This window comes from Chaetodon trifascialis, chromosome 6, assembly GCF_039877785.1.
Source record: "Chaetodon trifascialis isolate fChaTrf1 chromosome 6, fChaTrf1.hap1, whole genome shotgun sequence".
In the NCBI taxonomy this organism is placed as follows: Eukaryota; Metazoa; Chordata; class Actinopteri; order Chaetodontiformes; family Chaetodontidae; genus Chaetodon; species Chaetodon trifascialis.
The window spans coordinates 7,564,160-7,589,189 of NC_092061.1; the positions used below are offsets into that span (position 1 = coordinate 7,564,160).

The 25,030-nt window shown below is 42.9% G+C and overlaps 2 protein-coding genes across 6 annotated transcripts in view; one reads left to right on the forward strand and one right to left on the reverse strand.

Moving 5' to 3' along the window:
- The window catches only part of LOC139332113 (probable E3 ubiquitin-protein ligase HECTD4), a 36,216-nt gene extending 23,069 nt beyond the window's left edge, over window positions 1–13,147 (reverse strand). For 2 of the 5 annotated variants that reach the window (XM_070963828.1, XM_070963827.1), the window contains exons 1-20: window positions 12,472–13,147; window positions 8,320–8,873; window positions 6,325–6,414; window positions 6,115–6,242; window positions 5,294–5,402; window positions 4,400–4,538; window positions 3,864–4,034; window positions 3,571–3,763; window positions 3,290–3,451; window positions 3,015–3,128; window positions 2,760–2,900; window positions 2,436–2,671; window positions 2,188–2,330; window positions 2,020–2,090; window positions 1,818–1,923; window positions 1,546–1,666; window positions 1,310–1,438; window positions 826–950; window positions 237–390; window positions 21–124 (exon numbers count right to left, since the gene is read on the reverse strand). In XM_070963828.1, the coding sequence (XP_070819929.1) occupies window positions 21–124; window positions 237–390; window positions 826–950; window positions 1,310–1,438; window positions 1,546–1,666; window positions 1,818–1,923; window positions 2,020–2,090; window positions 2,188–2,330; window positions 2,436–2,671; window positions 2,760–2,900; window positions 3,015–3,128; window positions 3,290–3,451; window positions 3,571–3,763; window positions 3,864–4,034; window positions 4,400–4,538; window positions 5,294–5,402; window positions 6,115–6,242; window positions 6,325–6,414; window positions 8,320–8,873; window positions 12,472–12,618 (3,137 nt within the window). In that variant the 5' untranslated portion in view covers window positions 12,619–13,147. The other 3 variants (XM_070963829.1, XM_070963831.1, XM_070963830.1) reach the window with 3 other exon arrangements.
- A 4,932-nt stretch (window positions 13,148–18,079) lies between these two features.
- Window positions 18,080–23,898, forward strand: tent2 (terminal nucleotidyltransferase 2). The gene is made up of 15 exons (XM_070965448.1): window positions 18,080–18,125; window positions 18,459–18,621; window positions 18,732–18,839; window positions 19,391–19,634; window positions 19,740–19,866; window positions 19,944–20,032; window positions 20,142–20,199; window positions 20,478–20,544; window positions 20,642–20,718; window positions 20,914–21,042; window positions 21,143–21,186; window positions 21,342–21,478; window positions 22,282–22,373; window positions 22,494–22,573; window positions 22,687–23,898. Exons 2-15 carry the CDS (start codon window positions 18,503–18,505, stop codon window positions 22,771–22,773), a joined length of 1,458 nt encoding a protein of 485 aa, XP_070821549.1. The 5' UTR covers window positions 18,080–18,125; window positions 18,459–18,502; the 3' UTR covers window positions 22,774–23,898.
- The last annotated feature ends 1,132 nt before the right edge of the window (window positions 23,899–25,030 follow it).

The following is a 25,030-nucleotide window of genomic DNA, read 5'->3' on the forward strand; positions in this document are numbered from 1 at the left end:
TGGACCCTCAGAAAACTTACTTGTCATCTGCAGCACATGCCTTCGCCCCCTGCCCCAGAGAGCCACCCATAAGTGCAGGCTCTTCAGTGAAAAGTGGAGACTGAGTCTTTAATAGCAGGGCAGTCTGGATAAAAAGAGAGTGAAACGAAATACTTTTACAATGACTGATTTTTCCACTCGAGGAAAAACTTTTAATTTAACACAACAAATGACTTCTGGACTAGGAAGACTCTAACCTGGCTGGTGTAGAGGACCAGCTGCACCAACTGAGGCATGAGGGCGTCCGCGAGAGTGAGGGTCTGCAGATTGGGGTGCATCAAAGTGGTGAGCAACACCGGCAGAAGGTGCCCAAGCATGGTGGCCTTGGTTACCTGTTCCAAGCCTTTCAACCTGAACAACAAGAGAGAAAAATAAAATGCTAAGGTGATGGATCCCAGGCAGAAAAACAAGGTATGAAATGGGGAAAACTGAAGAGGTAAAACAAAAAGCCACTGTGATTTTAAGAACCTGCATCCATAAATGATTTCTCATGCACTCTTTTATTCTTTTAAAAGGAGGCTGCAGCATTACTCAGGTTTAGCTATATCTTGTTTCACGGTGAACAGTGCATTAGAGCCAACCGAGAGAACATCGTGTCTGGTTTGATTTTTGTCTGCTACATTACGGTGTTATAGTAGTCGAGACTGGCTAGGCTGCTCATGCAATGAAAAAAAATAAGTGGCTTGTAGATCTGAAAGGCATCCAGCAGCCACTGGGACCGGCTGACCAAAGGCTTATTTTCCCACCCTGAAGGCTACTTTTAAAAAGACGCAGTTAAAAGTTTACCTGGTTTCTCTGTCAGGGATATCGCTGTTAATGAGAGCTGTGGTCACCTGCTGCAGGGTCTCCAGCACTTCATCACAGCCCACCAAGATCTTGGTTGCTAGGGACAGGATACTGCTTTGGAGCTCCTGAGGACCAAACACAGCATAGGCCCACACTTTCGTAACTTCTGCTTCGATGATTTTCAACGATCATACAGTATCTCTTTCACACAATACGGAACATGCTCCTAATTTCCTGTCTACAGACTATTAAACTTCATATATTAGCACAATCTGAGCTGCCGGTTTACAGATGAGACTTTTATTAGCGATAAATAGCGATATTTAGAAACAAGACATCCTGTTAATATAACTCTGATGTCATTAAAATCACAAAGAAGACAAAATACTATGCAGCGCCATATAAGAACATTAATCTCTTATTGCCAGACACAAACACAGACTCCACGTGCAAAGAGGTAGGGGTATTTAAAGGGGATGTTTACCTGTACCTTCATTGTTTCCCCTTGTAGGGAGCTGTCACTGTCGTCATTATCATCCGGACGGATAAGAATGGTGTTACTAAGGAGGTGGTTCTGAACAGCCATGAGGTAGCGCAGACTAGGTGAGACCACCTACGGAGAGGGAAAAGCGCATCAAGTTTGTAAAAGCGCAATCTTGCAAAACATGCGATCCCATTCGCCACAGATGGCATTTTGTTCTGCTGAGCTGATATCCATACTGGCACAGTGGAGAGCAGCTTCTGGAAATCGTCTCGGGCGACAGTCTGACATTTGGTAATGAGGAGGCAGGATTCCCGGACTACAGTCTTGAGGATGCAGTGCAGCAGCTCATCGCTCAGTCTGTGAAAAGCAGACTTCTATCACTTTAAAGAACATACCTACAGGAAGCTAACTTATGTTTTTAAGCTAAGAACATGCCGTTGTTCTGTGCTGGTCATCAAAGGCTATGAGCGATGACATTGCACCCTATGTTTAAAGGACAGCAGCTTACCTGTAATGGTCATCTTCTTCACTTCCAAATCTATTCTTCTGCAGCTGGTCTGCCAGGTTGGTAAGGATGACATCACGCAGTTGCGACAGGCCACTGTTCCTTTCACCTGAGCATTGCACACAAATACACATAATATCAGGTATATTCACAACAAACTGTTAAAGTGTGTAACGTGAGTAAAATGAGTGTTTTTCACAATCACCTTCAGTTAAAACCAGTTTCAGCAGTTTATTAAGTTCAGCCTCCCCCTGATATAACGTATTCAGGCCTGAGCTACAGAGGCAGAGGGGAAAGATTTAAAAATTATTGCGAACACTGATTATACAAAACAACATTTTTAACTCTCATTTCTGTTTCATGTCTGACTTACCTGATGGCCAAGCACACCTCTTTCTGGATCTCTGATCCTATCTGATCCACTGGAGCCATGAGTAGCTGCCACAGAAGTAGACCTGAACGACGCACACTCTCCCTATTCTGCTCCGACTGAGGATTGAAAAACCTAAAAACCACCTGGAGAGGGCAGACAAAAAAAGAAAAATTAAAAAAAATTAACAACACAGAAAACAGCTGAGTCATTTTGTGCAAAAACTGCCCCAAGCTAAACCTCATCCAGACCTGAAACACCACCAAGATGCAGCGAATGATGCAGGTGTCTCCATTGACCATGGCCTTCTCCATGATGTCACAGATGCTGCTAAAGTGACGGGCCTCGATGGGATGTTGTTTACCCAGTAGCGCCCCCAGGGGGAGGCTGTTGCTGCTGGCCGCCAGCAGGTTGAGCTGGTGGATACACATAGCACCTACGTGATGAAGTAGCTGGTTGATCACCTCGCCAGTGGCCACCGTTTCCTCTGAAACAACAAGTTTGCAGTCGTTCAAACTTCTGATTTAACCTCATACAATCAGCATCTGCTGGTTTCAGTGCTTTTTTTAATCTACCTTTGGGTTCTTTGATGACATGGCTGACACCGAGCCTATGGCACACATGATGAAAGGCTTGGTTCCCAGGATTGCACCACTGATCTATGTAATCACTGGAGCAGGTCCAGATCAAGTTGTTTAGTGCATCATAACATGCTCCTACAAAGCCAAAGATTACAGGAATAAATGTCACTTAACATCAGCAATGCATTGTGAGGGTATCCTCTGTGAGGACAACACATAACAGCAGAATGTGACAAAAGCTGAGCTCACCTAGCCCTGCAACCTGGGCTCCCCTGCCGAGAGAACTGCCAGGAGCATCAATGAGGTCTGCGCGGCTGCTGAACTGACCATCAGCCAGGTTAAAAACCAGACTGGAGGCTAATACTGACAAGAAATAAAAGTTTAGTGAGTAAACTCATCATTGACAACACTATTTAGTATAAAGCATTGAGATTCCTACAGACAAAATCATGGCAAAACTGTCAGAACTGAGGGCAAAAAACTCAACACAATGAGGATTTCCAAGTGTCTGTGTGTGCTCTTACTTTTGAGAGAGGACAGGCTGCTGGTACCCCCAAATAGGGAGCGTGTGGCAGAGCTCCCCGATACACCAGGAGGTGAGACTAGCATCACTAGATAGGTTCCGCACACATACATAGGGGTCTTTCTCAGGGTCTTTAGAGGGAGTCCACAGCTAGTGTTGACAGCTAGAAAAGAGTTAAAACAGAGAACTGTCACCAGAGAATATTTTGATTATCATATGATCCGCATGAATTGCACAGTAAAACATATTGGATTTTTGGATGAGGTTTAGCTGATGAATTACCAGACTGCTCCTCTTTGACAGTGTTGGTGATTGCGGAGCCTGTTAGAGCAGCCAATGTGGCAGAATGGGAGGCTCGGAAGCGTGACATTCGACTCAAGAGGAGCTCGTTCAAGCACTTTGAAGACTCGCCTTCCTTACGAGTAAGAATAACCCTCTCCTGCAAAATGTCTGCGACGCACAACCCCGTCTGCGTCTGCACCGTGGAGCGGGGAAGAGAAAAAAGATGGAACACAGCCATAAACAAAGTGAATACAGTTGAAACCACCGTACACGGCAGGGCATTAAGTACTCACAGACAGGTGAAAGACATCCATGAAGACAGAATGGCCTTTCTGCGTCTTCTCATTGAGACTGGCTGGGGACCAGACCCAGTACAGGTACGTTCCATCTGAGCATAGGTGCAGCGTGGTCATGCTGCTGCCCACAGGGAAGTGATGGGCTGGCATGGGCACAATCTGGCACACCTGGAAACGGCGCAGAGAGCATTGGCCTTGGAAATGACTGCACTCGTCATTATAGCTGAATGTTTAAGAGCTGGTTGGATTTTAATGGCCACAGTTAAAGTGATCATAGCTTTTATGTACTTCCGCCTTTGTACGAATTCATATATGTATGTTTATTGCTCTTCCACACCCTGCCTCTTCTTCTCATATATGTTTTTGCATTGAGGCCTTATTGCATCTTGAATAGAGAGAAATGCTGCCCCACTGTGAGCCTTCATGCCTGATATATATGTGAGAATCATGTTAGAAATAAAAGACTTACAATGTCAAGTGTACTGAATGATTCAGCATCAAATTGAAAACAGTGGAATGAGACCCCACATTACCTGGAGGGTGAAGGGGTCAATGACCTGGCACAGCTGATGAGGCTTGGCATCAAAAGAGGAAGGCCGGTGAAGGAGGCGACCACTGCTGAACACCACCCAGCCAGGCTCCAACTCTTCATTTCGACAGTACACAAACCCCCTGCACAAAACACACACAGTGCATCTATTTCACTGGTCTGTACTGTATTCTGCTGAACACTTGATTTTTCTTTTCTCGATGCAAAATGAGTTGTGAAAATATCCCATCACATTATACAAAAATTGACTGACATTAAAATCACAATCCTTCCCACAAACCGACAGTATGTCCTACAGGAAAGGTGGTGCAGTATTTCAAAGCTGTTGTGGGTTCCCAAACCTAGTTGTCTGCATGCCATCGCTATGAGTTGTGCTATTGGCAGTATGTTAATGCTGTAGCGTGGCTTGTACCGAGTCTCATCTCCCTACTGAAATGTTTGTTTTCTAAGACTGAAGACTGAGATTCTGCTCGCATAAAATTAGCTATCTCATAGTCCTAAACCTGGCACATATATAATTTCTGCACAGAGTAAAAAATGATCTCTGGGCTCTTTGAATTCTGAAAAGACATTGCAGAAGGAAATTGCCTTCTGCTTGTAAATCGGGTAATTTGCTACCACGGCGTGGAATTAAGATGCAGAGCAGACGCCCTTCTGTCCCTTTTAAAAATCAACTAAATCAATCAAAGACAGTTAGGGAGGATGTGATGTTGTACTGCAGATACTGGATCAAAAATATCTAGGAAATAACACCATTGTTGCATTGGGAAGGGTAAGTGATAAAGGATATTTTTAGTGTTTCCCACTCTCTTTCTGTCTTTCTGTTCTCTGAATGCTGTGGCTAAAGGAAGGCAGGCAGGAAGGAGTGTCACATTACCTCAGTGTCCCATGTAAACCAGAGCCCAGCTTGCTGAGTCCTCTCCCAGAGGAGTTAGTGGTATACAGATAGAGCCCGTCTGTGGCTAGACAGCGACCTAGGTCAGTGTCTGCAAGACACAGGGACAGAAAGAATTTAATATAAGGTTAATGACAGATAATGGGAATGAAAAGTCAGGGAGGTATTGACAGGGGAGTGGACGTGGAGAATTAGAATGCTGAGCAAGGTCAGACATCTGTTTACTTCATTCAATTCTTCATTATGACGACTGTGAAGCCTCCAGAGACTCAAAACTGATCTGGTGTAAGGCTTGCTTCAAATGTAAATATGCAAACCTCTCTATGGATATATTCCCCTGATCAGCTTTCATCACTCTACAAGGTCAGCTGATGGATTGCTGGAGAGTGAGCATCACTCTTTCCTCCTCTGCTTTATTCCTAAACCTCTCACAGTCACAGCTCTTCTCTAGTTTCAGCATAGGCCCTAATCTCTTCACTACACATATACAGTAAAATCAGGCCAAAGGAGCCTTGTACCAGGCAACGCACTCTCCTCCCTCCATTCTGGATGGGATTTCACACACTTCATGCATTACAGACAAAGGGCATTATAAATAATCTAAAGGTGAATAAATAAATCAGAAAGCAGGGCAGTATTATGTTGGAAAGAATATAACATGCACAGCCCTCTAGATATGTGTGCAAGACATCATTCAGCACAAGCACATGAAAGGACTGCATCTCTGCTGACCTATTATTCAGATCTTTGGTTTAACAATTGTAGAGGCTGATCACACAAACATTTTTAAACAGTTTTTTTACCTTTATTCTCTGCTCCCCCAGCAGAATTATCAGGTGTGGGCAGCATGTCCTCAAATCCCCACGACACACTATGTTTGCCCCCGAGGAGGCAGGATGGAGAGCCTGGGCCTCCTTCCAGGAGCAAGAGTCTGAAGCAGTAAAGATACAGTGGTTACTCATTGGGAGAGTCATTAATAACGGCAGGGTCCTCTCAGATTAATTGACACTCACCTGTATAGGACATCTGACACAGGGAGGTGGCCCAGATCAGTTTGTTTCTGCAGCAGGTGAACTGTGTGGATGAAGGTCTTCAGAGATCCCCTGAAGAGAAGTTTGGCAGATTAGTCAGGAGGCCTCAGCATGAAACACAAGGAAAAGTTCATTGTTACGCACTTCTGGAGATGTAAATGAAATAATACTTGGCCTGACTTACGGAGGGTTCCGATGTAATGTGCTGGGAATTAAAACCCAATCTTTTCTGAATCAGAATAAAAGTTGTTTTTTTTTCCATTTGAGTGCAGCTGAGAGATTATTTTACGCTGTGACTCTGCAGGGTGTAATGAGCAACCTACTTAAGTTTGTGCAGTGTTCATTTACTGCTGCGCCTCATCCAAGACTGAATACAGTCAAGTAATTCTATATTCAGGGGGAAGATCTATGCAAGAAGAGGTCTGCTGAAGTGCTGTCCTGGCAGTCTCTGATACAAGAGAAGCAAGGCTTGTAACTGCAGCTCTGGAAAACGTCTCCAAGAATACGATGATATTGATTACTATTGACTGACACTATTGATTGATAATATTGATGCATGTGGTGTTGACATTCGTTTCTACAGTTAACCACCTGACATGTCACCATATGTGTGTGTTTGCAAAGAAGTTCCAAAAATCAAAGAACTTTGATCTGCGTGATCAGCAGCATGTGACAGAGTTACTGGGACGCTGGAATAATCCGGGGAAATCCTGCCATGAGCTGAGCAGGAATGTATGTCTGACTCAGTGTTTACATGTTCCACAGGCGACAGACAAAACACGCGAGTCGTGTCAGTGTCCCCTTCTCCACCTCACTGTGTAAACATGGCAGTCTTTTAGCTTACTTTCCCCTCCTACATAGTGAATTTGCTAACCGACCCCATCACTGGTGCGGGGGAGTAAAGCTGATAGCTCTTTAATTAGGTCCCAGTGTCGGTGAAAAGGCATCGGGGCTGGATGGTTCCCCACAACAAAGAGCTCTCAGCCTCAACAGAGGCTGAACAAAGAATGGAGAGTTCTGGCTTTGACAAGTCAAGATCAGTTGTCACCAGCAGAAGTCAGAGTTCAGACACATATGCAAAAAAAAAAAAAAAGCACATTCTGCAGGTGACAAATGTAAAAAAAACATCCAACCAATTACATTCAATTTCAATTTAACCTCTTTTGGTACTGTGCGTTTTTTGCATGTGAGCAAAAGACAATGCAAAAGAGTCATCACGACCCCACCCAGCCCTGTCTATCCCAGGGGCCCTCTGCTGCTGCCCCACAGATTTCACCAACTGTAGAATAATGGCTGAAGCTGCAGCAGGAGGCAAAACAACACATGTTTCTTCTGTTCAAGCATCATGCTCAAACAGCGTAAGTAGCTCGTGCTAACAGAGCACAGTTGCAGCCACAGCAAGCTCTGACTGTGAATGCTAGCTCGAGTTCAGAGCATCAGGGCAGTGCATTGACACTGAGCTGACAGAGAGCAGGAAGTCTGTTTATGCCCGTAAGTTTAAAGATATATACAAATAACAATCACCAAAAGTTCAGCTACTCCTTTATGTTATTGTGCAAACACGGCAGTGACACTGCAACAGTGTATGTTGGATTGCGGTTTTGAGCACTGAATCAGGCATGATCATTCCTGTGGCATGTACACTGAGAGAGAGAGGAGAGAAACTAATCAGTTGGTCAGTTATGTGCTTATTTTAGCTTTGGCTGCCAGGAATAACTGACCTGCTTGTGAGGAGAGTTACTGACAAAGTAACTCAAGAGTATTTTCACTAAGATGCTTTCTTTATCAAGTTATTCTCACTGCTTGTGCCTCTCAATGACTTGTTCTTCGTACTTATAAAGTAACGACAGCTCTTCTTCAAAGTGTTTGGCCAATCTAAAAGCCATTTAGTGAATGTTGGTGGTTCAAAACGCTGTCTAAGAGAGCCAACAGAGGAATGTGAAAGTGGGACAACAAGGACAGAACGTATGATCTCACCTGGCACAGGCAAGTGCCACAAGTGCAGCAGCAGCGTTTTCCCTCTGTCTGTGTGTGTGAAGGATCTGCGTCTGAGCCTGCCCCCGCTGTTGGCCTGACTCATGGGCACCATCTTCCAGCCAGGAGCAGAGCAGCCCCTCCAGGCCATTGAGGCAGTCAGCGGGCTCTTTGCTGAGGCTGAGCGGCTGGCAGTCCCGGAGGCAGGCTAGCAGTACCTCTGCTGTGACCCCGCAGAGCGCCGGGTCACTGCGAGTCTGGGACTGCAAAAGGGGGAAGACCAGCAGCAGACCGACACGGGAGGTGAAGGGCGCCTGCTCGGGTTGCTGGAGCAGACCTTGTCTTTTGAGCAAGGCCAAGGTCTCCTCATCAGCCCCTCCAGTTCCCTCTCGCTCCTGCTGCTCCTCCAGGGCCAGCTGCCGCTGTGCCCCCCACAGGCCACGCAGAGCATTGAGACGGTACTCCAGCAGGCGTGCATATGCATTGCTCTGATTCCCACAGACAGCGCGCAGACGCTCAGCAAGCTCTACCGGGTTCTTCGTCTCAAATGTTAGTATCTGTAAGACAGGAGGACAGCAGGGAAGTAAAGCAGGAAAAATATAAGTTTACATTAAAGCGCAAACAGACAACTTTTCAAGTTCCCTCTTCCCCCTGGCATTTCCAAGTGGTGTTATTGTTGGCACAGCTGTTGCAAACACAACCAGATCGCTTTCTGTTTTCCTCAGAAACTGGCAACTACCAACACCTGACACACTGCATTTGTTTGCACATATCTGTGGAGAAACATGGACACCACTTTGGAAATAGGAGAGCAAACAGAAGTATGAAGAAGGAAAGGCTACATTTTCTAAATCTTATATGGAGTAATAATACAGCTTGAATTGTTCTTCATGCAAACAAGCAACTACAGCAGGGGTTGGTGTCGGGGTGGAGGGGGAGTAGAAGAAAACATTTGGTGAAAAAGTGTGAGTTTATTCCTTCATTTAGTCTATAATGGAGACATGAAAGCACAAAGAAATTATTTTTATGTGTTGAGAAAAGCAAAGGGTTGATATCATGTTATATCATATTACTTTAACATATTTTCTGTTAATTTTTTGTCTGTTCATTTTATATCCATAGTCTGTGGACATTTCTAAACTGGGGTCTTTAAACAAAACTATGCGATGGGCTGGTCTCCTTTTCAGCAGAGTTACAAACAATCGGTTCATCCACAGGGTGTATTACATTGCCGGCTAATATGCAGCAAACTTTCACGTTTAAAACTAAGCTAATAAGTTCGATCACACGTATGATTTATCGGTAGAACTTAGGGCATTTCCGCAGAACGACTATGAATCATCTGCACAAAATTAAGCCTTGTGTCTACAGTTCCTTGGTCTATAGCATAATGGTCAGGGATAGCAACACACATCCAGGACAGCCTATCACAAGTGAAGCAATGTGCTTCATGTGCACTTAGGCAGCATTTCAGATATTGATTACACTCTGTGGCCCACGAATCATGGACTAGAAAAAAGCCCATTATGCCATTTAGCAGGCACAATTTGTATTGATTCAATTTCAGAAATGCTGCTAATGTTACAGTAACACTCCTTAGCTGGATGCTGGGCCTTCTCCACCTTTCTCTGAAAAACACTGCTGCAAGTGGATAAAAATAGTCAGCATCACAACACCTACGAAAACAGCACTGAGTGACCCAGTCAGTCTCAGAGATGGACTCAGAGAAGGCCAGAAATGTCGAGAATCTGAATATAACCTTGAATAATAAGACAGGCCTGTGTTTTGGTATGAGCTACGACCTAGCATTCATAGCAGTCTGACACCAACAAACAAATGTCCAGATTTTACAACACAATATCAAATGTATCTTGTTATGTACAAGACTGTCTATATTTGTGCACCATCCTATTTCCAAAAAAGCTTTAATTAACATGCCAACCCAATGAGTCTCACCCACATACATGTTACCATTTTTGCTCAGGTTAAATTATCTGAGGGATCCTAGGGACATTATCCAACGCATCAAGTGTACGTACTTTGTATTTATCTAAAAAGTGGTACTCTTAGCAACAACTTGTGCATTCCCCCAAGTGAAAAAGTCCAGCTGTTAGTTATCCTGCCTTCACCAGCACATCCACATTGTTTCTTCTTGTTGTAGAGCAGCTTAAACAAAAAGCACAAGTTCAGAAGCTGTGTCACTGCATGTCTGCTGCTGAGCTTTACAAGTCAATGAAACAGGGCGAGGTTTCAAGTTCAAACCAGGCTGTTCACATTCATTAATTAAGCAGTAGTCTGTCATCTATCAGAGCGGCAGATTTAACATATGTTTTACATATACTTAAACCAGCTAAAATACACTGAATGTGTCTGACAGCTGAATGGTGAAGGAGCAATCTGCAGCTGCTATGTGTCAAACACTATAACTACTTGCACTGATATCATATGAGATTGCTGATTACATTACGAATATTTGTCCTGAACATAATCTGGTATTAGACAAATAACAAAGTGGTCACTTACAGCGCCAGTTAAAAACTGAGGTTAGGATTTAGGATTATTCAACTGAACGTGTAAAGTTCAATGTGCCACACTGTACATTGTGAGAGTTTACTCAAGCAGGCAGTGTCTGCTGTTGACAGAGGCCTTACACCAATTTCAGCATACTCCCAGTGTAAAAAACATTTCCCACTATGAAGTGTGGAACTGTGCCAACACACCACTTCTCCCATTATACAGCTGTGAGCTTCACTACTGTTATAACATTCTCTAAAACAACCATGTGCTGAGATATTAACAAATTAATATGAATTTCTACAGAATTTTAAACTGAACTTCAATTTATTTTTTAGCTTGCTATATGCTGTTGACCAAACAAATATATTTTCAAAATAAGTACTACACATTCATATATGCAACAAATTCTCAAGCATACATTTTTGTTAAAATTCAATAGATTCAAAACATTGGAACTATTTTGGAAATTAGGACTGGTTGATTGCACTCTTGGTAAATTTAGATACATGGGACTCATGTATTTGCTGGATGAATTTAAGGTTACCTAATTAAAAAATGGTTGAAAATGCTAACCTAAATGACACATGCAGCAATGGCAATAATTACAATGCTACGGTCCCTATTGTGGCTAACATACGTATTCCGGCAAATGCACTTTACAGACTGGTGGATAATACAAGTTCTAGCTTTATTACATGGTTGAGTACCGAAATATCCAGGTAGTAACATTGTTAGGTCGAAGTTTCCATCTGCATCACCGTAAAGTCCCCGAAACTACACTACATAGCCACGTCCTGTTTCCAGATTTTACCTTCAAAATAAAAGCCTATTTTCCAGTCCAAACTATTTATCGCGCTGTTGGAGCAAATTTAACCTAAAGGCTCCAGAAGTACCCACTGTTTACCATGCAGCACCTGAGATAACGTTGTTTCCCTGTGTTTTGAGGACGAAACTAGAAGTCATAAAGCATTACAGCAGTTTTTTTGACGATCACTGTTAAGTATGCAACACCTGGCAGTGATGTAAGTAGATTACCAAAAGTCTGTAGATTAAACAATTTAAACAAATATGGATGTTACAGAAACAGTTCTCCACACTGTCATTTGTGGACCCAAAGAAAATGTTTACCGATTGGTGAAATTTGAGACGTTGCCTGCACAGGAAAGCTGCTGCACTGGCATTACCAGTGAAATTGAGGTGGTGCAACTTGACACCTGACGTACAGAAGTGAAGCGTGTGCGCCACCTCATAGGAACACTGAGTTAGTTGAATATAATTTTAAACAGCAAATCAAACATATCATCACTTGGACGTGCCGTTAGAAGAAACACTGTGACCGCATAACCTAATTTTCACCGCCGTTCGGTTTGAATTACTTAAATTTTGAAGGACATGACAGGAAGTGACATGACAACGTCTGCTAGTTTGACAGTGGGTCAATAACATGTAACGTTGGGGCAGGAAACTTGCAAACGTTAGCGCTGCCGTTACCAGTGAGGGTGGTGTAGCACCTCACAGTGAAAACACAATTTAAAATCAAAAGAAACAAAAAGACACCCTTATGACAGCTGTGAGCATGTGTTTCAATATATAAATCTTGGTGTGTATGAACGTGTGTGTGAGATGGCTTTCACCCACCTCTTGCTCGGTGTCCCCCTGCTCCGACACTCCAATTTCACTGGGCAATTCCGCCAGATCTGTGACCCGAATGAGTCCGTCGTGGAGGAAAATGGTCTCCTCCTTCACCGAAAGCCACTGGGACGAATCTACAGCCCCGGAGCCCATCGCTCTCTCCTCCAACAGTGATGCCAAAGGGGTCGAACATTAAAAATTCAGTGGCAGAATGACAGAAACGCCCTAGCTAGCCTGCTAGCGAGCTACAATAACATAACTGCCGTTACCGTCGCCGTTTTGTCTGACGGTGGCGTTTGACAGGGCAGACTGGAGAACTACGGTGCCAGCAAAGAGAAGACAGCCAAGCGGCGAACAGACAGTAGTGGCAGGTCCTCTTCAGATAACATGGGTGGTCGTGTCGTGGTAGCAGTGGTTGCTAGCTGTCTGGCTTCGTTAGCTGTAAGCGGAGCTAACTTACCGTACGCTATCGTTGTAACGTTACCGAGCAGAGTGGGCGTGACACCCGTACAAAATCCGTTATTGCACCGCACCGTGGACACGGCAGTCTTTTCAGGACGAACACTGCATCCGTAGAGAGCTCATTTCACAGATAAATTCAGGACGCAGACAGCTCCGCTTACGGCCCAGCCGGTGTGTCAGTGGCTGGTGAAGATAATGAGAGTCTCCCAGCTGTCAGTGCGACGCCATGTTTCCAAGGCCAACGAGCAGCTCCCAGCATGCACCGCGGCCCAGAATAACAGCTGTCAAGAATACATGAGTTCATTCTAACAAAACAACCTGCCACTGTGATAATGAGGCGAGTGACAATCACCATGAGGTTTAGAGATTATGTTGTGCAATTTTAGAACAAACATGAAGGTTAGGAGGAGGAGTCTAAATAGTCAACTGTGTTTTTACTGTATTTACTGTATATCAGACCACGATGGGGATAAGTCCTGCACCTGATGTCATCTTTGACGTGATGGTGTGTGTGACTTATTGTTCCTCTTCTTTAATGAGCTTTTAAGGTGCACATGAAAATCTAGTTTACTTTGGCCTAATTTCTAATCTGCTTGACTATTCTAATCCTATATAACCGCATGCAAGCAAAACAAGTGAAGAAAAACATTTAAGAATTCTTTAACATCAGATTACACATTTTTTATGGACTCACTGAGAACAATCACTCCATAGATTTGGTTCCCTTATTTCCTCAAACCTGAACCCAGTGGCATTTACAGGGAGGAATAGATCAAACGGTCGGCTAGACCAACAGGAACTGATCTTGAATTTATTTCAAACAACCTTAAATTCCATCTCTCATACCTTGTAAATGAGAAGGCATGTCTTAAAAAACACTGATGCAACACACTGTAAGAACTGGAGTTTATGAAATGAAAGGGCAGATGGCGAGCACATGGAAGTGCTGCAGTCCTCACATTTTTTTTGTATCAGGGATGTATTACAAGCCCAGTAACATATATACTTACATAGGAAATACTGAGAGGTAGGTATAGATCACACTACGCTAAAGTGTAACAAGCAGCAAATGTTTGTTTCCAATAATTAATAATTGTTCCTATATTTGTAAAGTAAACCAAGAATTTGTTGATACATGCGTCAGAGGATTCTAATTAACAGCAGCCTGTGGGATGTTTTGTAAAGCACTGTCCAATTATTTTTCCTTTCGTAGTCAATATCCAGCGCAGATAATGGAATGCCACCCTGTGATCATTTGTGAAAATGCCCTTGACATGATCATAAATCAATTGCTAGATGCTAACAGAAGCAAAAAAATAAATGATTTAATTACATTTTTCAGTGCACAATCTGTAATACAGCTTTGTATTACAGTTCTTTATGAATATGTCAAACTTACATCTATGACGTAATTACCAATACATTACAATGATTGAGGGTTTGAGTCTTACACCATCAGAAAGAAAGAGAAAATGCTGAAATGCAAAGCTTACAAAATTCACTGTTGCTGCCTATAGCAGTTTAGTCTATAATCATGTGAGCAGTGCCGTTATATCAGCTTCTCTTTCCAGCCTTAGGCATCGCTTATAAAGGCGGACGGAAACCCTCTTTTTCTATCATTGCCTGAATTTCGCACCCCAGCGGTCTCTTTTTCCTCCATCTTCTTAAGTGCTTGAAGTAGGTCAGAGGCTTTAGTGAAGCCTCCAGAACGGCTACAAAAGAGACACATGAAAAATATAAAACACAGAAACCTAATAATGTGCCATACAAGCAAACTGAGTTAACACAGGGGGCTGACACTGCTGTAACCAAAAGTTGCCTGAGATTAAGATGAATAATCAGAGCTTAAAACCTTTTTCTGTGCTGGCATTTTTTCTCCTTTGGCAGTTTAAAGCAGTATTGAGAGACGAAATCCATCAGCAGCTTGGGGAAACTACTGGGTTGCTTTGAGCTTTCAATCTGAAGCACCATGCTGTAAAACTGATAAAAAGACAAGCAGAGGCCAGTTAAAACCTTATGAATAAAGTAGGAAACAGGACAGGGATGAAACAATATAATGTGATATATATGCATTTGTGTGTGACTCAGAGGCGCAGACAAAGAAAGAGAGCGCTGCTTGTGGGGGCAGGCCTTCCTCCTTCTTTATAACATGCTGTACACTAAAATGAGTAATCGCAGCACATGTGAGCTGCCGCAGCCTCACTGTGAGTGTTGCAAAATCAAATGTAAACACAGAGATGTCAAACTCAGGATTGTAAAAATGATCACAGCAGACATGTTGACCGGTTCTTAAAGGAAAAACAGGTGGAATTCTCAACACGAATAATGGATGAATTTGCTGCTTCAGTTTCAGGTTCTTTTGCTGATGTTTTGATCCGTAATCAAATCAGCAGAGACACAGGTGCAACTAGTTCCTCAATAAATGGCTCAGTTCCACTTCAAGGACAGACTGACAGTTTTACAAATCTGTGTTAAAGCAACAGTCAGGTGTCAATATGGACAATGAAACAGGTTCACCTGCTGTAATCATTCCTCCTGTTCATATCAGCCACTATGATGATCCCTGCAAACAAAATCCAGTCAATGTTAATCTTATGGGACTTGACACATCATAGTTAGACCAAGTGATTGTCTTTCAAAGTCTCCCTTTCAGTACAAATTTCCCCCTTTTTGTTGAAATTCCTCCACCAGGGAAACACAAAGAGGGAAAGTTTCCTCTAAAAAAAGACTGTATCTTTGGAGGATTCTGGCTTGTTTTGTCTGACTCTGCTGCTGAAACCTCACATAAAGTTCAGATAATCTGTGAAATACATTTTTGCTCTCCATCACTTACATTTAAAGCGCTTTTTGGGAAAAGATCTCTTCGTGGCCAGAATGAACTGGACTGATCACAGCGAGCACAGCCTGTTCCACTGTTTGTGTGGGAACCTGACTATTGAGACAGACATTGAAAATGATTAACCCATCCTTTAATTTCATTGAATCAGCTGCTGCAGCTTTTCCTGCTGTGACATGTCGACATATTTGCTGTGAAAAAGGCGCAGTGGGTATGCTGGTTCACTTCATAGTTTACTGGGACACTTGATTGATCATTAAGCGACCGTGGGATCCAACTATGACACAGTGAAGTCACAGTGTGTGCTGTGAAAAAGGCATTTCACTTTGAATAGGTGCAAGTAGACAACAACAAAATTGAAGTTTTTTAAACAAAATTCAGTTATTTTACAACCTCAGTCCTTCATCCTGCTGGAGGCAGCTTTGTAATTTAAATGGTGCCACCACAACAAGAGCCTTAACAATGGAGAGAAAAAACCCTCCTGTGCTTCATTTCAACCTTCTACACAACTTCTGCCGAAAGTTGCTGTGGTTACTTCATCTCACTGCACCCCCCAGCCTGAACCACGAAGTAGCTCAGGAATGTAAAATAAAGTCATAAAGGATTATTGGGGAAATAGCTTTTGGTTTGGGCTCCTTCAAAAGCTCTGCGAGGCTTGTATTTGCCTGGCCTCAGTGTGTGCTGAGAAGCTGTTTCCATGGGTGAGAATAATGCTATGCTGAGGCTCTGTGGCCAAAACACACAGGAAACACAAAATATGAGATGTGTTGTGAAGTTGGAGTTTCGTGATGTTCTGACACGGTCTTTTTTTTTTTTTTATATCTACCCCAGTTTTACAACTGTAAACACAGCCGTAGGATAGGACCCTGTCAAATAAGTTATAAGCACAATTTGTCTGAGTAAAACTTTTAAGCCCTTTGAATCTAGAACAGGGACTGAGGAAAATAATGTTCCAGGCTGTTCTCAGAGCAGTTATGCAGCTATCATCCACTGTGAAACAGTCCTGTGGCATTTGTTTAATGATTGTAATTTCAGAAATAAATGTCATTTTTCATCTGTGAGACCTGCATCTGTGAATCTTCTCCATAGGAGGGATTTTGTATTTACATTCATCCCGATGTTTGAGGCTTCTGCACCGGAGCTGAGGAGCCAAAATAAACACAGGTCATCTCACAAATGATCGAAGTGTACCAACATGTCTTTGAATAACTCAGCAACTTCACTCACTCTACAAAAGCTTCACAATGTTACTTTCTGAACTATCATCAGAGGTGAAAATGTGCATTATTCTGTCTCACCTGTAGGGGTATGGTGAGAGCTAGTGATGGTGAGACGAAGCTTTTTGAAGCCTTCCAGCCAAATGGTTCACAAAAAGGTCCCTTTTTCTCAAGGCTTCATGTGCACACAAACCTGTTATGGACTGTTAAACAGCCAGATATACTATTGGTAATTTTATCCATTTATAATACACTCAAGACTGTCCTGCAACGGTGCAGCCATGGGAATGACTGCCAAGTAAAACAAATCGATTCATCTTAAAAGATGCATTTCAGGTATCTTTCATGTATTCATTCATATAAATAAAATTAATTTTTTTGTTTAGTGTATTATGGGTACGTAACATGACAGTACAATGGAATCTAATATTACTTGTCAAATGTTAACAATAAATAATTTTGTCAGTGTTTGAATAACTCATAATGACAGGGGAACAATTACAACTGTTGCAGTGTTTTAACAAGGTAAACAGCAGTGGACATGCTTGTGAACATGAAGGACAGTGAATTATCCATTTTTATTCAGAAACAAAATATGTGCTGGGTCCAGCCACATTCACCTCATTATTTTCATGCAAAGCACAGAAACGCCTCAGCATGTGTTGTTGTTGTTGTTGTTGTTGTTGTTGTTGTTGTTGTTGTTGTTGTTGTTGTACCCCAATTCTTTTGCACACAACAAACACTTCACCTTGGATTAAAAGAAAAGACAGTGAAAAATATAGTACATTGCATAACAAACATAAAACACATGTAATAATGTTACTGTAAGTGTACTTATTTTATTGGGAGAGATCAGAACTTTCTCTTTCTCACAGGCTCCATCAAAATAAGCAGCAGCGTAAGAAAATGCACCTCTATGTCACACACAAACCAACAAATCGCCAACACTAACCCACGAAGTGTGAGCGGATCCATTGCTGTATATATATGTTCAGAAATCGCGCCGAGAGTCGAACTAATTCCTGAGCCAGCGAGGCTTCGACCGTCATCAGTGACGTCACTCGCTGTGAACGACACAAGCGTCGATACGCGCTTCACTAAACACTTCCGGGATTTGTCGACACACGCTCCGAAGCGTCGGCACGGTACGACCCATCACTAGTTTTTAGTGACATTTAGTGACACATTTACACAGACGTACTCCTGACACGAGTCTACAGAGAACCAGTTTTAGTTTTGTGATAATATCATTACCGATATTTGAATTAGCTAAGCTAGCTTAGCGCTGCTTTAACAAGGTATGAGCTAACGCTAGCTCGCTTTGTTGCGCGATCACCGATAAGTTTTGGTTTCTTCAGTAACTTTTCCGGCGATGACCATTATTGCTGAGTGAGGAGTTCATCAACTGTGATAGCCAGATTAGTTGTTTAATTGCTGACGACGCCAGCTTTATTGTCACGCTGTTGTGCTTGTTTCAGGAAATCAGCAGAGTTGATGCTGGAGGTCTGTGAAGAACCGCAGCATGTTCAACCGCAGCGCTGCACCGACGGGGCATTCAGCCTACACTAACGGCCTGTACCCACCGCCCCCTGTGACCCGGTACTACGATTACAACCACCAAAGCCTGGCTGGTGTCAACAGGTTAGCCTAAAGAAGAAACTAACTGCCCTGTTGAGCTAAACATGAACGGCCTCAGTAAAATAGTAGACTTATAACGCTTACTTGTGCAATAATATGTGCCTGTTTGTCAGCTTCCGTGTCCCTGGACTAGACAGACTGCCTTCATATGAATGGAAGCCCACACCATCCATTTCTCCAGTCCTTCCTCCTCGAACACCAACTATGACCAATGGGCGCAAGTATGTAATTTCACCTTTTATTCATAGCTCTCATTCTTCCATGTCTTTACACTCACCTCCACTTCATAAACATCTTCCTGTCACATATTGTGGGGAGAGTTTGAAAGCAAATGCATGAAACCTGCTAAATATGGTCAATTAATGTGATGTATATGATTATGTGCACATGTTCTGGCCATGATCTTGGCACAAGTATTGTTAATGAATTACTTCTTGAAGACAATGGAGGCTGTCCATAGGGTGTCTGGAAGTAATAAGGTGTTCACCTTGTTGATGTTCCCGACGCCCCTGATAATGTAAGGGACCTGATGATACCTGATTCTGAGTGATGCAGTTATTTAGTTTTGCTTTAGTAGTTTGTGGTCCATGTACACATGCTGTACCAATGTCGCTCTCTTGCATTGTAATACACTTGTATATTCATGTAAGGAGCATTTGAGCTGAGTAAGTTTTTACTCTCCTATTCATCAAAGTGAAGATTGACCAGAAGTACAAGTTTTTCCGCGTCGCATGCCATGTCAGAGTTTTTACTTTCATTATCTGTCTTTCAGGAGGCACAATGTTGAATACAGCTCATACGCTGTGAAGCGCCAACGCCTCGAATCCTCTTCTCACCCATCAGTCGGTTCCCCATTAATTCGGACCCCTCCACCTCATCGTCCTGAGCAAGCGGTAGCGGGATCATCAAGATCTGATTTTGATCGCTCGTATCCCATCTCGCACTCCCATCCCCACCCTCAGGTGCCTGCTGTCCCGGACAGCTCCGACGGCCTGCAGGTCTGCGCAGGGGACAAGGTATTTTCGGATGGCCTTAAACTGTAGCCAATATACATAAAGCGGGTCTGTGTGTTCATGCAAGTATGCGTGGTTTCGTCAGTGTGCCTGCGTTTGTGCCCTCAGTTGAGTGCTCAGATGGTGGAGCTGTTTGAGGCGTGCCAGCAGCAATCTTCTGATTTGAACCGGAAGGAGGTGATCCGAGCTCGGCTGCAGCAAGACATACAGCAAGACATACAGCGCGACTATGCAGGTGTGTATAAAATGCACGGTCACACTCTGCTCTGTCATCCACTTGTGATTCTTGTTCACCAAGTTTGTTTCTCGCAGTGGCACGACTTTACTTGACTGGATCTTCTATGAATGGTTTGGGCTGCCGGAGCAGTGATGCTGATCTGTGTCTGGTCCTCAAAGGAAACGTGAGTTATCTCTGACTGCACCGTGAATGTCATCCAAAATGTGTGTGTGTGCGTGTACAATTATTGATACCCACTTCCTTTTAAACAACTGCATGTTTTTCTGTTTCAGAAACGACCTGATCCCATTCGTGTCCTCTCTGGCCTCCGAAGGTTGTTCAGATCACTGCGTGAGTAATGAAAACACTTTTGTGAATATCATATCAGTTAGAATAATTTAATGTCCTCTTAACATGCTTGGAAGAACTGTTACTTAATCGTATCCAACTTACTTATTTCTTACTTAGCTTTGCTGCATATGACAACAAAGTTCTACCATTTTTTTCCCCCACATTTGCCACAGACTCCACCAGGTGGAGCTATTTGCCCATTGAATAATGAGTTTCAGGTTTGCTGAAAAGGAAACCGCAACTACGCTTAATCTCACGATGTTTGTTTCGATTCATAGCGTATGTAGAGAGGATTCAGCTGATCAGAGCCAAAGTGCCGATCCTCAGGTTCAGAGAGAAAGGCAGGTAGGATCAAAACAGTCATTAAAGCCCCTTTTTTTAACAACATCATCATCATCAAGTTAGAGAGAAGTGTTAATGTGACTGTTCTGCTTGTCTTTAGTGATCTGGAGTTTGATCTGAATGTCAACAACACAGTGGGCATCAGAAACACATTCCTTCTGAGGAGTTATGCCTATGGTGGGTGAGACAGTCAATAATACCTTGATTTACACGGCAGCAGCTCTTCAAAACTCCTCTGTTTAATTTTAAGTCAGCTCTGACTGACCGATCACTCTGCATATTAGTCCAACTGCAAGTGGTGCATTTGTTTCTTGAGAGGCGGATGACAAAGTGTCTTGGTTTGACCTGCTGACCTTGTGTTTTCTCTCTCAGCTGATCTCAGGATAAGACCCATGATCCTCGTTGTCAAGAAATGGGCCCGACACAAACAAATCAATGATGCCAGCAAAGGAACATTAAGCAGCTACACGCTGGTGCTGATGGTGCTGCACTACCTCCAGAGTCAGTACAGTCACACACACAGACAAAATCTTTTTTTCATTCCCATTGGTACTTTTGAATTCTTGTGAATCTCATCTTATATGTGTTGCTTTCTTTACAGCTCTTGAAGAACCGGTGCTTCCCTCTCTACAGAGGGATTACCCAGTAAGTGTCTCCTTTGCCTTATAAACGTCTTTCTACTCGTGTTCTCTGTCTCTTTTTGTAAAAATACTTTGCTTCATTAATGGCAAAGGAAGAATCTATGCTACACTGAAAGCATTTCAAGTATTTCTCCTTTTCCCCTCTGCCTTCATTTTCAGGAGTGTTTTAATCCCATTGTTGACATTGACATGGTTCCAGAGGGACCCAAACACATCCCCCCCTACATCTCAAGAAACCAGTCCTCTCTCGGAGAGCTGCTTCTGGGCTTTCTCAGATACTATGCCACATACTTCAGGTATCTCCTAAGGACATCACATTACAGAGTCTAGTGTTTCAGATGCACCCATGGTTCTTCTGCCTGCTCATTTTCTTGCTCCCATTCCTCATCTCCTGCTCCTCTGGCCAACGTCTTCTCCCCCACCAGTCCCCTGTCTCTCCTCTCCTCTCCTCTCCTCTCCTCTCCTTCCTCTGCCCTGCATCCTCTTCTCTGGTTTCATGTTTCTGGGTGAAGGACGGGAGCAGGTGGGACCTTTGGCCTTACACAGCATTAAACATGACATACCGTGATCCCTGTTTTTGCAGTATGTGTGTTACCTTGCCATGCCACAGTCGCAAGGTTGAACTAAAACTCAGCATGCAAACATGCACTGATATTTGCATTTTCCAATTTAAAAAAAAAACACTCAGGCAGATCACACATACAGAGTGACTTTGCATTTTCTTGTCCTTGGCATACAAATTGCATGGCTTTGCTGCTGTTATTGTACCTTGAATTTGATGCATTCAGTGGAGCTCCAACATTTAAGACTGTAGAGTTAAAGACCAATAAGAATGAGTTTGCAAAACTGTTAATCACATGACTAAAATAAGAATGCTTCATGTTCACATTAAGTTTCAGTTGCCTGTTTTATGCTGCACTGAACTAAACTAAAAATAACTGGAAGGTACAAAATAATCTCTGTTTTTTGGCAATAAAGGCTGCATGCGTTGTAGTTTATTAGCCACTGTTATGGTCCTGGAGGACCTTGGTCATTGTGTTTATTTTTAGTATCGATAGCACTAAATAATTCCCTTGCTTTGTTGTTTTGTATCTTGCAGATGGGACAAGCAGGTGATCTCTGTTCGAGAGGCCACAGCTTTTCCCAAGACCAATTCTCAAGAGTGGAGAAACAAATTCATATGTGTGGAAGGTAGGTGAACATTTTAATGGACATAACACGCCACTGCAACAATAACCGATGCGCCATTGTAAGAAATGTCCCCACTAATGCTGCGTATTCAGCGAGTGACAGCAGTTCCTTATGTTTCAGAGCCATTTGAAAGAAATAACGTTGCCAGGGCAGTCCATGAGAAGATCAAGTTTGATGCCATTAAAGATCAGTTTTCTGAGGTACGTGCCAGTCCTGATAACCCATCACATTTTGTTTCTTCCTCCAAGCCCCTGTGGGCCAACCATGAGTTATTCACAATCCTCCTGCTCCTTATCTGTCTGTGTCTGCGCAGTCATGTCGGATACTACACCAGAGGAAGGACCTGAACTCCATCCTCCCAGTCAGAGCCATCATTAATGAGGAGTCATACGGAAGATGAGGGATTCCTATAAGTAGAGGAGCTGACGGGAGTCTTCTACCTCAAGACAGGCCTGTCCCCAAAGAGAGACCTTTGGGATGTGCTGAGAGAGGGGTCCTGCTGCCTCTGCGCGTCAGAGCCAGATAGACTCTGGGACACTGAATGCTCTGGCTGCATCTGCCACGCACAGACTGTATGTCCCGTGGTAATGCTTTGCAGACTTTGTCAGTCTTTTGTAATTATTGTAACCCACGATATACAATATTTGCGTAGTGACACCAGAGGGCTCTGAAATGAACATCCAGTCACTTTAATTGGCGACATAGAGATGCTGCATTGAAGGAAAATAACGGTCAGTGTTATTAGAGATGGTTACTGCTGCTACTCGGCCCTCCTTCCTGACGCACATAGCTTTCCTGGGAAGAAGTTTACTGACAAATTGCGAAAAGACAAAATAATACCTGCGACCTGCTGTTGTTTGAAGCTAGCTTAAATGTTTAGGTTGGACTGGGCTCAACTGTGTCAATCTCAGTTTTAGTTATATCCATATTGCTCGAGCCATACTGCACAGTATCAGTTCTGAAGATGCCAATAATTTGTTTCTGCCACATACGTGTACAGTATATACATGATATTATCTTCAGCCCGTCTAGACAAACCTGTAACATAAAAGCCTTTTTTTCTATTTTTCTAGGTCAGTTGCGAATCTATTGTGAGTTTCAACACTTTTTTCTACAGCTGCATTAAAGGCGCTCCCTTTTTTCATCCTCACCGTCTTTCTAAGCTCCTCTGAAAACTGAGCTTGTCATTAAGTGATGTTTTAAGTTGGTATCATAATTTACGTGACTCTGAGGAGGATCACTAGAGGGCTGGACTCTGGATATTCCCACTCCTTTGTTATTGTTCCTAGTGTTTTATTATTTTCCCTGACTGGTGTCGGGCCCATTCTGTGTTCAGTATCTACGTGATTTATTTGGACAAAAAGTGACATGTTCACTCATTTTTGGTTCATTTAACATAAGTTATTTGAAAGTTACAGTGTGACTTTTTTTGTTGTTGTTGTTTGTTTCCTTGTTGCCTTTTTGTACATTTTGTACATACTGACTTTTAAATGTTTATTTAAAAAAATAAATCTCTGAAGATGTATGATTGTTGCTTTATATTTTTGAGGTCTATGTGAAGCCCACTGAATGCTAACAGAAGTGCCAAAATCATATTAAATCGTACACCAACTTCTTTTTTTTTTTTTTTTTTTTTTGCAGCTGTCATTCATGTTCAGATGTGTTGAGAGTTTGACAAAGAGGTTTAGTTACATTTGCATGCATCACATGCAGTGTGAATAGGACTCAACAATAAACACTTGATAATCCACTCATCATATCATATTTGAAGATTTTACCCAGAGAAATAATATTTAATCTGGTGCAGGTACCATAAGCATGAATACATCCCCATAGATGTGGTCCAGTCCGCCTGATAATTTGTTGTTATTTTGTGTCCTCTGGGTAATGCTGTTTATCCACCGACACTGGGCGTTCTGATGTCACTGAGCATGTTATAGTTACTTGTGATTCATAGGCCTTAAATATCATAAAGCCAGCTCAGAATGACTCCTGGATATCCTCGCCTTTTGTTCCAGTGTTGTTTACAGCCTCCTCTGGCAGCGACTGTGTTGATTAGTTTTTGTTCTGCGGTTTGACGCCTTATTACACCTCGTTTTATGACTCCTGCATAGTGCCAGTACTGCTACGGGGTAGATACTTTACAAGATGCATGTGTGCGTGCATCTATAGGTGTGTGTATGTGTGTCGCCCTGTTAGTGTTGCCACTAGCAGCAGGGGGACCAGGGTGGGTCCTGTTTCAGCTCATGGCCTATATTTAACTTAGTGAAGGGGATTTTAATCTTAAAGTCACACTGTTCTCATTCGGCTGTTAGCCACTGGAACAGACCAAGATAATGATTTTCAAAAAACTGCAAGTCTTTTTATTACAAGTTCAACATCTAACTTCTTCGAGTTTGTTCATAATGTGCTTAACCTAAGACTCACACTTATCCTTTTTAACTGCTTTGCCCCTCACTGACTCCCCTCTTTTCTTTCCCCACTCAGTCTATTTCTGTCCCCCGCTGAGTCAGATGGACACATCCCAACTTAGAATGACAGAAACAGGCAGACCAACTCTTCGAAACCAGAGTGGCTGAAAACATCAAGGACTGAAAGAAAAGAAAAGAAATAACATTGGGGAACTGCAAAGAATAGAGAGGGAGGATATTATCAAG